Raw genomic sequence first — 14,165 nt, forward strand, 5'->3', positions numbered from 1 at the left:
ACACACAAAATGTAGAGAGACTTACAAGGAGAGTATGCAGAAGGGGAGGCTCTATCCTTTTCATCGTCATTTAATTGCTCATTATTTCTACTAATTTCTTGGATCTGAAAAAAACAAATGTAATTTTCAATAATGCATATCAATTCTAACAAGTCTCCCTTTGATAGCTGCACAAATAAGAAATAGTTTGTACCCTTTTATTAATGCATCAATGCTGTCATACTGAGTCCCTTGGCTGGGCCTTTCTAATCCTTGCAAGGGATGCGAAATCCACAGTAATGAAGCTTGCAAGTTCTTAGTGACACACAAGACTGGAAACACCAGTGAGAAAGTAGAGCATTTACAATGAACAATATGTTCATTTAAAATGAAACTTACTCCAACTATCTTAAGATGGGAAAAGAGCAATGATCATGACATTGAGTGCAATAAAAACTTCTAAATAAAATTAAACACAACTTTTTCTTTTAAGAGCTGTGGGCTTTGCTTCCTTCTTATGTTTCTGTATATTTTACCACCGAAAAATGTATCTTTAATGACATCCAGTATTATAATACAGTGAAAAATAATGAATTTATGCAGGTATTTATTTTCCATCTTTAAGAGGAAGAAACCAAGTAAGGGTACAGAAATCACTTCCCCTATCCTCTCTCTCTCTCTCTGCCACTTTCTCTCTTCGTATCTCTTTATTTATTCCCAAGTGCTGGGGATGGAACCCAGGGTGTCTCATGTGGTCAGCGTGTGCTCCATTACAGAGCCACACCCTGGCTCCACCATTCTTAGGTGAAATGACAGAAACCTGCTGTGTCTGGGCTTGCTGGCCTTTGTTAATAATCTGTGGAGGAGACACAGAATCTGTAGTTGTGACATGTGCTTGCACTCATGGAGAAAGCTAGGTACCACCCATGACAGCTGTGTTTGTCTCAGAGAACCTAGGGAATGGGGTGGGGCCCGGCTGCCTTGTATGTATGTCAGACTTGGCTAACATGAGCTCCCAGCGATTACTCAAATGATTTATGGTTTTGTTTTTAAATAACAAAAACAAAATTAGAATTGTTAGGACATTTGCTCTACATTAGAAATATCTACATTCGTGTACTTACATCGTGTAGAAGCGTTTGTGTAGGAAACCACTTAACCTGCCTGCTGGCTTCACCAATGTGGTTTATCATAAGCTTTAGCCAATGAGGTTCCAGTGGCATTGATTCATTTGGTTTTCTTCTTAAAAAATGTATTGTTATCGGAAAGCAACACCATCCCTAATTTACAGAGGCATTTTAAGAATAAAAGTCTCTGTAGTATTTTTTAGGGAGCTCAATTAAATAACTAATTTTATACTTCAATCTTGTTTTCCCATTGGTGGATTCTGTAAAATGCTAACATGAAAATAGTCATGTAGTTTAGTATTGGGAGTGGCATGTTGAATGAAGTCTGTATGCTTTGGGAGTAAAATCATTGTTTAGTGTAGCTATTCTTTGTTTCCAATTAGTCTATCCCATATGTTTCCTAAGGTACATGAAGCAACTCTTTTAAAAATGCATAGTATTCTCAAAAACACACAAAGGAATGCTTTTGCTAGTTGACTATCAGGAATTATTTCCACAGATTTATAGGAACTGAGAAAATTCCTACATATTATTCACTAGCCTAGGCATTATGAGCTCAAAATCACTGTAAGTTAATAAAAAATCTGGCTAGTGTTAAATGTATGTGTATGTGCTAAAGTTGAAACTTAAGGAAATCATTCTTGTGTCAGAACTTAAGCCACGTGACATTTGTACAAACAGCAAACAAGTCTATCTCAAAGGAACTTGCTTCTATTTTTTTAAACTTTAGTACTAATTTTTTCTTAACTTTAGTACTTCAATAATTATGTAAATTCATATTTTGCATAATTCCTTCTCATACATGAATTATTTTCTCAAGAGTGAAGTTATCTTTAGAAATATTTACACAAAGAAATGAATTCCTTACAGTGAGAATCACATTTGAAAAACATGCTAGCTAGGTATGGTGGCCAAAGCTGGGAATCCCTGCATTTTGGAGGCTAGGGCAGGAGGATCATGAGTTCAAGGCCAGCCTGCGCTACATAGAGAGACCTTGCCTCAAAACCCACACCCCTGTCCCCCAAAAAACCATGCTAGATCTAATGAGTCATTAGATCTAAAGACATCTTCAAGAGAGGTCTTGTGGCATTCTGTCATCTAGCTACTTTTATACTTGGCTATGTGGTGCCATGGACAGAGTATGGAATTGGAGTTAATTTAAGAACAAATTACAGATTTATAATTTATTAGCTGTGTAACATTGGGCAAGACGCTTAACTCAAATCCTCACTATTGCCCTATAAAATGTGGCTAATAATGTGTATGACATCTGTTTGCTGGAAGGATAAATTAGAATAATGTAAGCAATACAGGTGTCTCTTTAGCACATAGTAGGTGCTCAATAACTGTAATCTACACATTAGATTCCTCTTCTTCATTTAAAATATAGATCATATGAAAAACCAGCAAGCCTGATTTCCTTTTCTTGAGCTAGAATCTGACTTCATTCATTCAAGAAATTGCTAAGCAGGCCTGCTAGATGTTTAACACTCTGTTGATATAAGGAAGTTAAAGATTAAAAGATAAATAATTCCCGCTGTCAAAAATATCACATTTTGAGCTGAGATTTCAGGCCTGTGCCACCATGCCTGGCTAATAAGATTTGTTTTTAATACACCATGCTTGTGGCTATTTTCTGTGAGGTACCGGCACCTTTACTAGGCCTTCCACTTGATTTGACTTTGGCAGTCTCTGTCACTGAAATGAAAGTTAAAATTAAAATTCACTTCTTTGTTAGGGTTGTCATTACTAATGTCATATAATTAATAGCTACCTTCATTTGAGACTAGGGAATCTCAATACATATATATTTGCAACACGCTAACAAGAAGTTAATTCTGCTTCTCATACACTGACATAAGTTTAAAACAATTATCACACTAAAAATGTAACAATTTGGATATATTTCCCAGCGAACTTTGTTTTTAAAAGCATTCTAGGAGCTAAAGTGCCCAGTCCTCTCATCGGTTGGTTTTTCCTGGGCTCCATCCTGTCCCTGTCTTATCCTCAGAGAAGGTTCAGTAAGCGCCATGACATTTAATCCATATTGCTCTCCGAGGACTCCTGGGTATCTTGAGCTCCAGATTTTCTTGAGGTCTGGAGTCTAGGATTGGGAAAATACTACTAGAAGAAGCAGTCAAAGAAGCAAAGGGTAAAACCTGGAAAGAGATATATCAAAAATATTAAGATAGAGGTTTCAAGTAGATCACACCCCTAAAGGATTCACCAAGCAGAGAAGGAAAAGCTCTGAAAATGGTTCTTTAGGTGGATGGAGAAGGAAGAGTGTGGGATGAGAAGGGGAAGGAAAATAACAAAGGTGGGACATGTATACAAACCAATTCCCCAGGGTGAATGCAAAACATTTTGGAAACATACACTAATAAAAAGGAAGATCCAAAAAAGACAGAAAAGCAAAAGGTTTTGTAGTGACTCCTGGTGAGGAGAACCACAGGAATTGCATGAATTCAAACTGGATTGAAGGAGGCTATTTGAATAGCCAAGGTGAAAGGAAATGAGAACTAAGGAAGGAAACGTATTTACTGGTGAAAGAAGATACGAGAAAAATCCTTGAAATGATATGGACCGGATTTATGAGAACTCTTTTTGATGCAAAGGCTGGAGGAAAGGAGTCAAATATGTCCATGTACATTTCTGTCTTAATGTCTGGTAACTGGTTCTAATGTTTACATTCTCTTTTCAGATGCTCCCCCAAAGAACTCTTCTCAATTTCAGATGAGGACACTGATTAATACCATCTTTTTATGAAGTATGTTCGAGTTTGAAGTCAAGGTAGAATATATACATTACAAGTTCCCTTTAGGGCCAGGGATGCAGCTCAGTGGCGCTGCACCTGCCTGGCAAGCACAAGGTCCTAAATTCAATCCCCAGTACCCGAAATCAAAAACAAAAACCAAGCTCCTTTTGCCCTGGTTCCTGGCACATGGAGGCATACTTGGAGTGGGCATGTGACTATAAAGTGATGAGATGTTTAGCAGCTTTGTGAGGTCAAGAAGTTACTGTCTGGGACACAGAAAGTACAATGGTGCCTTGGTTCACAAACACTTGTTTTTGTGAACTCTACACTGAGTGAGAAACATGACCACGGCCATCTTTCCCGCACAAACCCAAACATGGCCATCTTTTCCAGAATGGTGGAACAAGTGAAGTTTGTGAACTGAGGTGCCACTGTAGTTGTATGGTGACCAAATAAACTATTAATTTGATCAATGAGACATTTAACTATGAAAACAGGCTAATGGAACTGACTTGCAGAATTACTAAGTGCGAAGTCAATATTAAGTTGTAAAGATACCTAGACATTTGTTCAAATATCACTATTACTATATTTCCTTCTGAAAATAAATGTTACACAAAAGCTTGCCAAGAACTTGAGTGCATCAACTGGTATTAGGCACTCGTGAACAGTGCACTGAAAAGAACCACAGAGCTCTGTCTACCATTTACAAATGAAGTTACATGGTGAGGAGACGGGCAAAGAAAGGGTTTAATAAAAGAGGGAATAAGAGACAGAGAAGAGTTCAGATGGTCATCAGGATGTAATCACATAAGTCAAAGGTCAAAGCTAAGAGGTAGAGATTAACCTTCCTTAGTTTCAGAATGGTCTTCAGAACTCAGCTAAAACACTCCAAAGAAGGAGTTTCTGGTAAATACAACTTTATCAAAATTACAACAACTAGACCTGGGAAATTCCTGGTATGCCATCTAACATGTTCAAGCCTGATCATTAGCACCAACATTGGTCAGTCAATAAACTTAAATGTTGTATCCGTGCGATGCTTGGTGTGTAAAGAAAACACAAAACACCACTCTGTCAGGAGTACAAATCATTAGCCTGTTTAGAATGCTCCAATCCAATCAAATTTTTAAGAAGTCCTTTCATTTGGATGCCAACTAAGTAGAAAGTAAACAATGGATGGCTTTACATGTTCCCAAGTTGGTAGATTGAAATCAGTGACGAGAAAGAGCCAGGTTTATATTTACACTGACTAATACCAAGAGCCAATATTTTGATTGTTGTTCTTTCTTCTGAGCCTTAGATATTCTGAGTGAGGGTCAAAGGGAATTAAATTTAAAAAAAACAAGCCAGGTAATAAAAGGCTGACGTTGCCACCACAGTTGCTGGACATTTCATTTCTCTAAACCCAGAGGTGCAGGTGGCTTCTGAAATCCAAGCCACAAGCAAACATAAAATACCACTTAGAGACCTAGTGATTTCCTACAAAAATTATACTCTTCAGCTTGAGATAATAAGTATTATTTGATGCAAAAACAAAAGACCTTTTAGGTTTATATTACTAGTAACTATCAGCAAATAAGTGTTATTTGACAAATTAAACAGAAGGTTACTTAAAGCTCATGTTGTTGCCAATCTATTCCCAGTAGGTTTTTATGTGGTTAGGATAATAATCCCTAGCTCCCCGATACAGAATTAGAAGAGTTGATTCTTATTGACAAAAGTATTTAGAACACAGAAGCCAGGCAGGCTTAAAAGGTGATCATAAATTCAATGACGACACGGAGAGAGTGAGAACATTTCAAAGCTTCTCTGGAGAGCAGGCAACAACTCAGAAGAGGCTACTCCCACGGGAAACTCATAATTGGTCTGGGTACACACATGCATTCCACGTATAGCGGGGTTGCTTTTTAGTTACAACATGAGACATAACAGTATCCTATATATTCTGTCTCCTTTTGCAATTCTACATTTCGATTCTGGAATTCAACTGGGAATGAATGACATGCACATCACTGAGGAGCAGAGAAGTATCTCATCTAAAACGAAAAACCCAAGAAGGAAAACAGAGCCCCGCACACTTACCCACCACGAGTAATGTTCTTCCTGAAAGCCACTGTGTTCACCCCACCTCAGCTCCCAGATCCCATCAGATCAATTACCAATGACATTCACTCTTCTACAGAACCCAAAGGAGTGTAGGGGGCATGCCCGCATGCTTACATCCTACCCTCGTCCAGTTCCATTCCAGCCACATCACTCCTGGGCAAGAGATGCATCTTATACACCGAAACCAACCAAAACTTGGAGCAGAATGAATTTGACAAGCTGACGATAGCACAAACCTGTTAAAAGCAAATTTGCACTGTATTTAAAATACAGTGCAAATTTCTTCTGGTAGAACGAATAACACTGACAGAGTAAAGAAATATTAATCTCCTATGCCTGCATGTAACATCAAGATAGAAGAGAATCAATAAAACCAATAAGACCACGTTGGAAGTAAAACATTGTTCTCTTTAACTGAGACATCTGAAAGTTCCAACTTGTAATACTAATACATTTCATCAGTGGAGCGCATAGCTAACACACACATGTATCACTCTCACATTTTGTAGATAGTGCACAGTGTGCCTGGCTCTGCTTCACTCTGAGGCTGAGAACTGCAAGTCTGCTTGTTGTGAGGTGACGGCTTATGTAGCATTTTGAGACTTCAGGGGATTTTCCAGGCCAATTTCAGCCCCTGGTGAAAATGATTCCGTATCTTCATAGTCATAGTCTAAAAAAAGCCAGGACGAGTCTTATGGAAATCACAGTGCTTTCAATATCCATTCTAATCTGGAAGCAACTCCCATGAATGTGTAATGTTACATGAAGTTTAAATAAATTTGCCTAAAGCAATTTACTGCCAGCTGTAGCTTTGGAGAAGGCTTTTGTTTTGGCTGTTGTTTTAAAGATAGAGAGCTACTCATTTCCAGAAGGAAGAGCCTGCATTTGACATTTGATGGAAGGGTGTTTTCATAAAAAGATATGTGTAAATTTGAAACAGTCTATTTAAATAATCAAAATTCATATGCAAATAGAGGATTTAATGTTATTCATTTTGTTTGAAAGTGCCTCTGAAACTGTGAAATTCTATAGAAATGAACAGCGGCTCAGCACATGTAAAGATAGTATTGAAGCTCCAGGTCTAGATCCCTACCACAAAGGAGTAATGTTTTGTCTTGATATTTGAACAACTTTACACTGTTATGGATCATGTCATTAAAACAGTGTGATAAGGATTGAGCTACCTTACTTGGGATTTGCATTCATTAACGGCTGAACTAAGCAGAAGAATAAAAAATTAAGTATCATGGCCTATGTTTGAGGACATTTTGACTGTTTACAATAATTTATACCTTAGTAAACAGCTTTTTAAATAAAGCAACAGCAGCTCATCTTAAGTAAAACAATCTCTAAAGATTTACAGCAATGGTAAAGGAGATTTGTTTTTATTTATTTCTTGAGAGACATTTGTTCAGAACCTACTGAACATCAGAAACCAGGTTATTAATGGGAATACAAGACAGAATATCTGAAATTTCCCTTAGTCAATACAGACATAGATATACATATTTATCATACCTACTATAAATGCAAAAATGTTATTGCTAATAACTATATAACTTACCATGTACCAGACACTAAGTTCTGTACCTACATTACCTTATTTAATTCTTAAAACAATTTTCTGAGTTAGGTTTACTACTGCAACTCTTATTAAATTAATGAAAAGTAGGGACATTGTGGCTAAACAGTTTGCTCAAGGTATTAAAAATAAGAAATACGGCCCCCAGCACTAAGGGCTGTCGGTAAACAAGCACAGGAAGCAAGAACGTGCCAAGCCATCTTCAAAGGGTACCACAAGCGGAGTCTTAAGTACTCCTGGGAGAGACAGCGCACAGGAATGCAAGAAACACAGAAGCTCTGGGTGGTGGCCTTTGACGAGGTGTGGATGTGGGGGACCAAGGTGGGTCTGGCTTGGTTGGAGGGCAGGGCGCGAGTATCTGTGCACAGTTCATGGTGTGGCCGGCTGCACCTCCTGCCGGTGTCCTCCTCCCTGGTGGCTAGGGTCAGGCTCTTGACACAGCTGAGGTGAAGGATGTGGTGCTGCTGTCTGGTGAGGAGGAAACAGAAGGCTGCTCAACTCCCGCGAGAGATGAGTGAGACAGCAGTCAGGGCACGGGAAAGCACCAGTGGGATCTCATGGTGCCAAGTGACAGGGTTGTCATCATGTGACGGATGGCTGTTGTCATGTGACAAGGCTGTCCCCATGTGATATGATAGGTTGTTATGATGTGACAGACAGGGTATCGTCATATGACAGTGTGTCCTTATATGACGGAGTCTTTTCACATGATGGACAGGACTGTCACCATGTGCAGACGTGGGTTCTGAGCACTGCTGTGAGCTCCAGGCAGGGGGCTGGCAAAACAAGAAGGCTTTGGAAGGGCGACTCTAGGTTGACCCCATTGTGCCTGTCTCCCTGCTGTCCCTGCTTGCAAGATGAGGCATTTTCTCGAGAAACAAAAGACAGCTGTGTTTTTTACATTTGGCTTGGGTATAGACACAGTGAAAGCATCTTATAAATGTTTCTTGTGTTCTGTGAAATAAAAATGAGGTGAATGGAGATATATTACCAACAGAGAATGTCGCTTTAGGCCCAGTCTTCTAGAAAAATAATGTTGAAGATGAAAACCCTACAAGTAAGAACAGATGGGTTTCCCAGTGCTACAGTTTGATTATTCAATGGGCTGAGTCTCCTAGCAGAGCTACAGGGTGTCTGGCTACCCCTTCCGCATCCACCTCCAGTAATACACATTGTCCCCATTACACACACATCACCAACGGGATAACAGAGGAAGAGGAAATTTCTTAAGATGATTTGTTGATGGTTGCTAGCAGTGCTGATTTGTCTTGTTGTTAGATGAGAGATGTAGACCTCGTGGCTAAAAAGTCCCTGAGTTCGGTTCTCTAGTGCACAAAGCAATTAATGGCCTTCAGAGGAATTCCCCCCTACCCCGTGTCAGCTGTGAGCCAGGTGGATAGATGATGAAATGTTAAGAGGAGGAGATAGCAGAGATGTAGCATGTCCATGGTTCATGGCCATGGGAAGGAAGCTGAGAATGGAGTCCAGCTGGCTAGGGGTGGGGGGCTCCTGTGTGTGGACCCTGGTCCTGCCCAAGACTACAACCAGATGCTTCCCTTCCTGACAATGTCAGTGTCGTGGAGATCTGACTCTAACCTTGATTTAGGAAAACATAACAGAAATCAGGAAACAGAACTGCCTTCTCAATGAAGAAATCATGTTTTACTCTGTAGTTGAGAATGGAACTTTAAACATTTATATTATTGCTAAAAATGAATTTGAAATTCATAGCTTCCATCTCTGATGAATGTGATATGTTAAAGAATATGAATAAGTGAGAGAATATGGAATGAATTCTACAAAACCTAGAATCATGTGATAGAGTTCAGGATGATGACCACTAAATTAAAAGATAACTATGAATATTCCTGATAATTTTAGAAAAGTCTGTATTGTGCTACTTACCCACCACTGAACTTTCTAGAAAGGGTTACCCTATTCATAGGAACACTGTCATTATGTAGTCTTTACCTAGCTTTTGATAGATGGAATAAAAAGGGAAAAGTTAAATTTGACACATTATATTATAGGTACATTGGTCCAAATGTTGTGACAGGAGAATTAAAATTAATTTTAAATTGTGGTTTCAGATTACCTTGTCCCAAGCCCTCATTACTAGGGAAAATTTTATATTAATACTTTCTTTCTTATTTCTGGTAGCTAACACTTCAGAGTTCCTCAGCGAGTTTAGCCTTTTAGTATTGATTTGTGCCTGGAACCCAGTACCGTGACTGTTTGACTGCTTCTCAACACTTCCAGCACAAGGCTACTGACCAGGCTCCCAGATCTCTGCTTTTTCTCCTAATTCTTTTTCTCTGGTCACCTAACAGCAGTCCAGTTAGTTTCACTTTATCAAGTGTTTAAACACTGAGTAGGCATTCTGTCTTAGGGTTTATATCTCTGATTCTTAAGGTAACGTTCTTTTTTCAGACATGCCCATTGGCCCACTGTTTCCTTTCCTTTCTTTATCTTTTAATCACAGACTACCAAAAGATGGGGTTTTACATAAGTGAACAAACCCTTATTGCTGTCTACAGTGGCTTAGTGAGAATCAAGTGGCATGAGGGATTTGAGCCCTGGGACAGGTGTGTGAATCAGAGCTGCACTAGCTATAAAGTCCACTAAGAGACCTTCACAGTGAGAGGGTGGCACGTTAAATAGACCACGTATTATAGAAAGGAATCTGTGGTAATGATCAGAAGGAGATGCTCAGATCAGAGGGCTCCTGGCTCTTGACATGACATAAGAACAAGTCATCTAATTTTTCTTAGAACTAATTTTCATCTGCAAACCAAATACTTCCTTCTTTGGTTATTTCAAGGACTGGATGAGCTGGTTGTTCATGTAGATGGAGTGCTGCTACTGCAATGCAGTGGAGTGTAGCATGGTTGCAGGTGCCAGCTTCTGAAACTGCTCCGTGGTTCCTGGACCCCGAGTCTCCTGGCATCCCAAGGTCCCACCACGTCACTTCCTAAGTAGAACTCCACTTGTCTCTTCATCAGCAGTGTGTGTACCCTTGAGGAAATGCAGCAGTGTGGCTGTGAGCATGGACTCAGAGCTGGTTGGGTCTCAATCCTGACTCCTCCAGCTGTTAGCTTCATGCCACCGACTGGCACTTAACTCTGCTGTTCCTCAGCCTGCTCTGTGGGACATCAATAGTGCCTGCCTTGGAAGGAGGCTGTAATGGGCAGCTGCATTACTGCTCGATACACCTTCAGAATGCACGATGCTCCCAGCACATTGTGAGATCCTCCACACTTGTTTTCTGTGATGATGCTGATAATGATGGTGGCAGTGCACTCCCTTACTGAGAGCTGCCTGCCTCCATGAGGAGGAAAGTCTAACTCTGCCCACCAGCGAGTCCTTCCCATTCTTCCCAGCTGTGCTCCCACACTGTGTCCACTGGAACCGAGGGTGAAGAGTGGAAATTTTAAAGACAAGGTTCACATCACTCATTTGTCTGCCAGTTTGCAGAAGTTTTGGAAGTCATGACTCAAATTCTTCACTACTTCTTTATTTTTCTGCAGATAGTATTGGAAACCATTTCCCGTCATGCATTACTTTTTAAAATTTTGCAGTACATAAAGATTACATTCCTTGTATGGAGTTGGCACATGTTCAGGACACATCCAAATTCTTTCTACTCTAAGCCCCCTCCATCTCTTGGTCCTCTTCCCATTTGCAGAAGAGCCATCTCCCTGTTTCCTATTATCTGTCTTTTATTTTGTTCTTTAATTTATACTTTGGGTTTCTCATATAAGAGAAAGCCTGTGATGGTTAAGATTGTGTGTCTGATTTATTTCACTGAACATTATGGAATCAAGATGCATTCACTTTCCTACAAGTGACTCATTTATCCTTCCCTGTAGCAGAGTAGTCACTACCACCTCTTAAAATGGACGATTAGGTCATCTTGATGGCTAACATAGCACCTTTGTCCACACATTTATAAATATTTTTGATCCTCTATCAAATGGTTATAAATGATTACAGGAAAGTGTTGCTCTTAGGAAAACAATTAAGATGATTCATACATTATTGCCATACTACAGCTCTCTTGTGAAATCTTCTTCTGTGTGGGCTTTGATAAAAAAATATTTTTCACGGTATCTTGGGCATACAGTTTCTTGGTTTCCTCCTCAATAGTGCTGAATATTGGTCTGTAGCATTTAATATTATTCTCTTGTCAACTGTACCCCAATTCAAGCTCTAAAAGTGCTGTGCCACATAAAGATCATGTAAGTCATGAATTGTCTGCTGGTCCCCTTCCATCATAGCATTTGGGTAGCATCTGTTCAGAATCAGGGTGTCTGCGTAGGAGAATACAGGGTAGCATGAAGGGTCTGAGTGGGTGTCACCCTTAGGATTCAGCATAAGGTGTTTACAGTGAAAGCTGTGGAGGGACTTGGCATGCAAGACGCATGAGAATGTACCTGAAAACGGGCACATAATAAGCTTTTATTGCTTTTTTGTGCTTTGAGGGCTTTAATTTTTCTAAAGCCAAACAAGGTCTTTTCTCATCATTTTTACTTGACCCTTCATGTGCCAAAAGATATTTGCGAATAACAGTTCCCAGACTTTCTGAAATAAATGCTATTACAAGCTACCAAAAACACCTCGAGGCAAAGCAGCACCTTATTAACTATGACTTTATGAGGCCCCATGAGTTCCATCTTCCGGAAGGCAAATAAAACCCATGCATCTGATGATACCGTTTTCCTAATAGTTCACAGCTACCATCCAAAAATTACCTCTCCTTGAGCCACGGTTGGTCCATGAAAGAAATAACATACAGAGGAAAAGTGGCTCACAGCCACATTGCCCCTGGGATTGGAAATGCAGATGTGAGGAGCATCCATGGCAGCCTCTCTCTGTCACCAGTCAAGTTGAATGCAGATGGAAGGCGGTGCCAGCCCATCTTTAGCAATGCCTCTGGGTCCAGCCTAGAGCCAGCATCTACGTTGGAGAATTTTTGGTCTTATGCCTTGGAGGTTGCATTGGCTCATGCGTGTGTCCATTCATTCAGCAGCTACACTGAGCTGTCTGGTGTCAGACCATAATCTAGGCCATCTGGAGATTGCAGTGAATAAAATATGGCCAGGTTCCTGCCTCTGTCTAGCTTCTAACAGAAGACAGGTAGACAACACACAAATAAATACAGTGTATAATATGCCACCGTGATTATAACTGCTGTGAAAAAGAGAGTGTTCGTGCTTGAATAAAGTTATTTTACATAGCTCAAATAGTTGGCGTGTGTGTGTGTGTGTGTGTGTGTGTGTGTGTGTATGGCTATGCAATATATATTTAAATGAATCAGACACATAAGCTTAAATGTTGCATGGTTTCTCTTACATGAGAAACCCAAATTACAAATAAAGAGCAAAATAAAAGATAATAGGAAGGAGGGAGACAGAACTTTCTCAAATGGGAAGGGAATTAAGAGAGGTTGACATCCACGTGTGCTGTTGATTAATTAGCTGGTGGTCCCATTCTTTCCCTCTGGATAGGCTGATGCCTTTGCCACTTTGCTCTGCAGTTGCTCTCACTGCAGATGTTGCCTCCATTTTACCTCTGTGGGTGCCGAGCTCCGGGATGTCATCTGCGTGTTTGGTGGTGTTTGCTGTAGATTATGTCATGGCTTCCAATGGTCTCCACATCCCAATGCCCAGAACATTTGAACATATTGTTGTCAGTGGCAGAAAGAATCTTATAGATGTGATTAAACAAAGGATCTCAAGTTAGGAAGAGTGTCCTGGATGGTTTGGAAGGTCTCGTCTAATCCCAGAGCTCCTTGTGAGAGGGAATGATATTTGAAGACAGAAGCAGGGAGAGATCTGCAAAGACAGTTGCTAGCTGTGAAGACGGAGACAGGAGACATGTGGCCTCAGAAGTTGGAAAATCAAGGGAACAGTTTGTCTTCTTGAGTTTCCAGAAAAAAGCAGCCCTCCTGACATCTTTTAAAATACAGCTTTATGGAGGCAAAATTAGTATTTAAAAACTGTTTAATATAAATACCTGGGGAAGTTTGAGCATATGCAACCACCCAAGTACCACCACCACAATCAAGGTATTAAACATGTCCATCACCACCAGAAAGGCACTTGTGCTCAGGTAGAGGTGTGTGTGTGTGCGTGCAAATGTTTAATGTGAGATCTCTCTCTTAACATCTAATGAAGTGCAAAATACCACATTGTTCAGTGTAGCCACTGTGTGTACAGTTAACTTCTATGATCTTTATGACATTTCTCCAAGAAAGACACACAAATGGCCAATAGATGTATGAAAAGGGCCTCAACTTCACTAACCATTGGGGAAACAAATTAAACCACAACCAGTATCACCTCACACATGGTAGGATGGCTAGTATTAAAAACAATAATTTTTAAATAATGCTAGGATGTAGAAAAATTTGCACCATTGTACACTGATGATGGGAATGTGGAACGGTAAAGCTACAATGGAAAACAGTGTGGAGGTTTCTCAAAAGTTAAAACTGAAACCATACTATGATTCAGCAAACCCACTACTGAGTATATTACTAAAAGAATTTCAATAAGTATCTCCAACAGATCGCCATAATCTGATGTTCATTACAACATTCTTTATAATAGCC

General features: G+C 39.9%; 1 protein-coding gene across 6 annotated transcripts in view; it reads right to left on the reverse strand.

The window, feature by feature from the left end:
- The window catches only part of Bank1 (B cell scaffold protein with ankyrin repeats 1), a 336,687-nt gene that overhangs the window by 61,858 nt on the left and 260,664 nt on the right, over nucleotides 1-14,165 (reverse strand). For all 6 annotated transcript variants that reach the window (XM_087198794.1, XM_021245443.2, XM_021245444.2 and 3 more), the window contains one exon: nucleotides 26-104. In XM_087198794.1, the coding sequence (XP_087054920.1) occupies nucleotides 26-104 (79 nt within the window). The remainder of the gene's footprint in view (nucleotides 1-25; nucleotides 105-14,165) is intronic.

The sequence above is a fragment of the Heterocephalus glaber genome, unplaced genomic scaffold (genome assembly GCF_053883595.1).
Source record: "Heterocephalus glaber isolate CG9 unplaced genomic scaffold, H.glaber_assembly_v1.0 deba00001688, whole genome shotgun sequence".
Taxonomy (NCBI): domain Eukaryota; kingdom Metazoa; phylum Chordata; class Mammalia; order Rodentia; family Bathyergidae; genus Heterocephalus; species Heterocephalus glaber.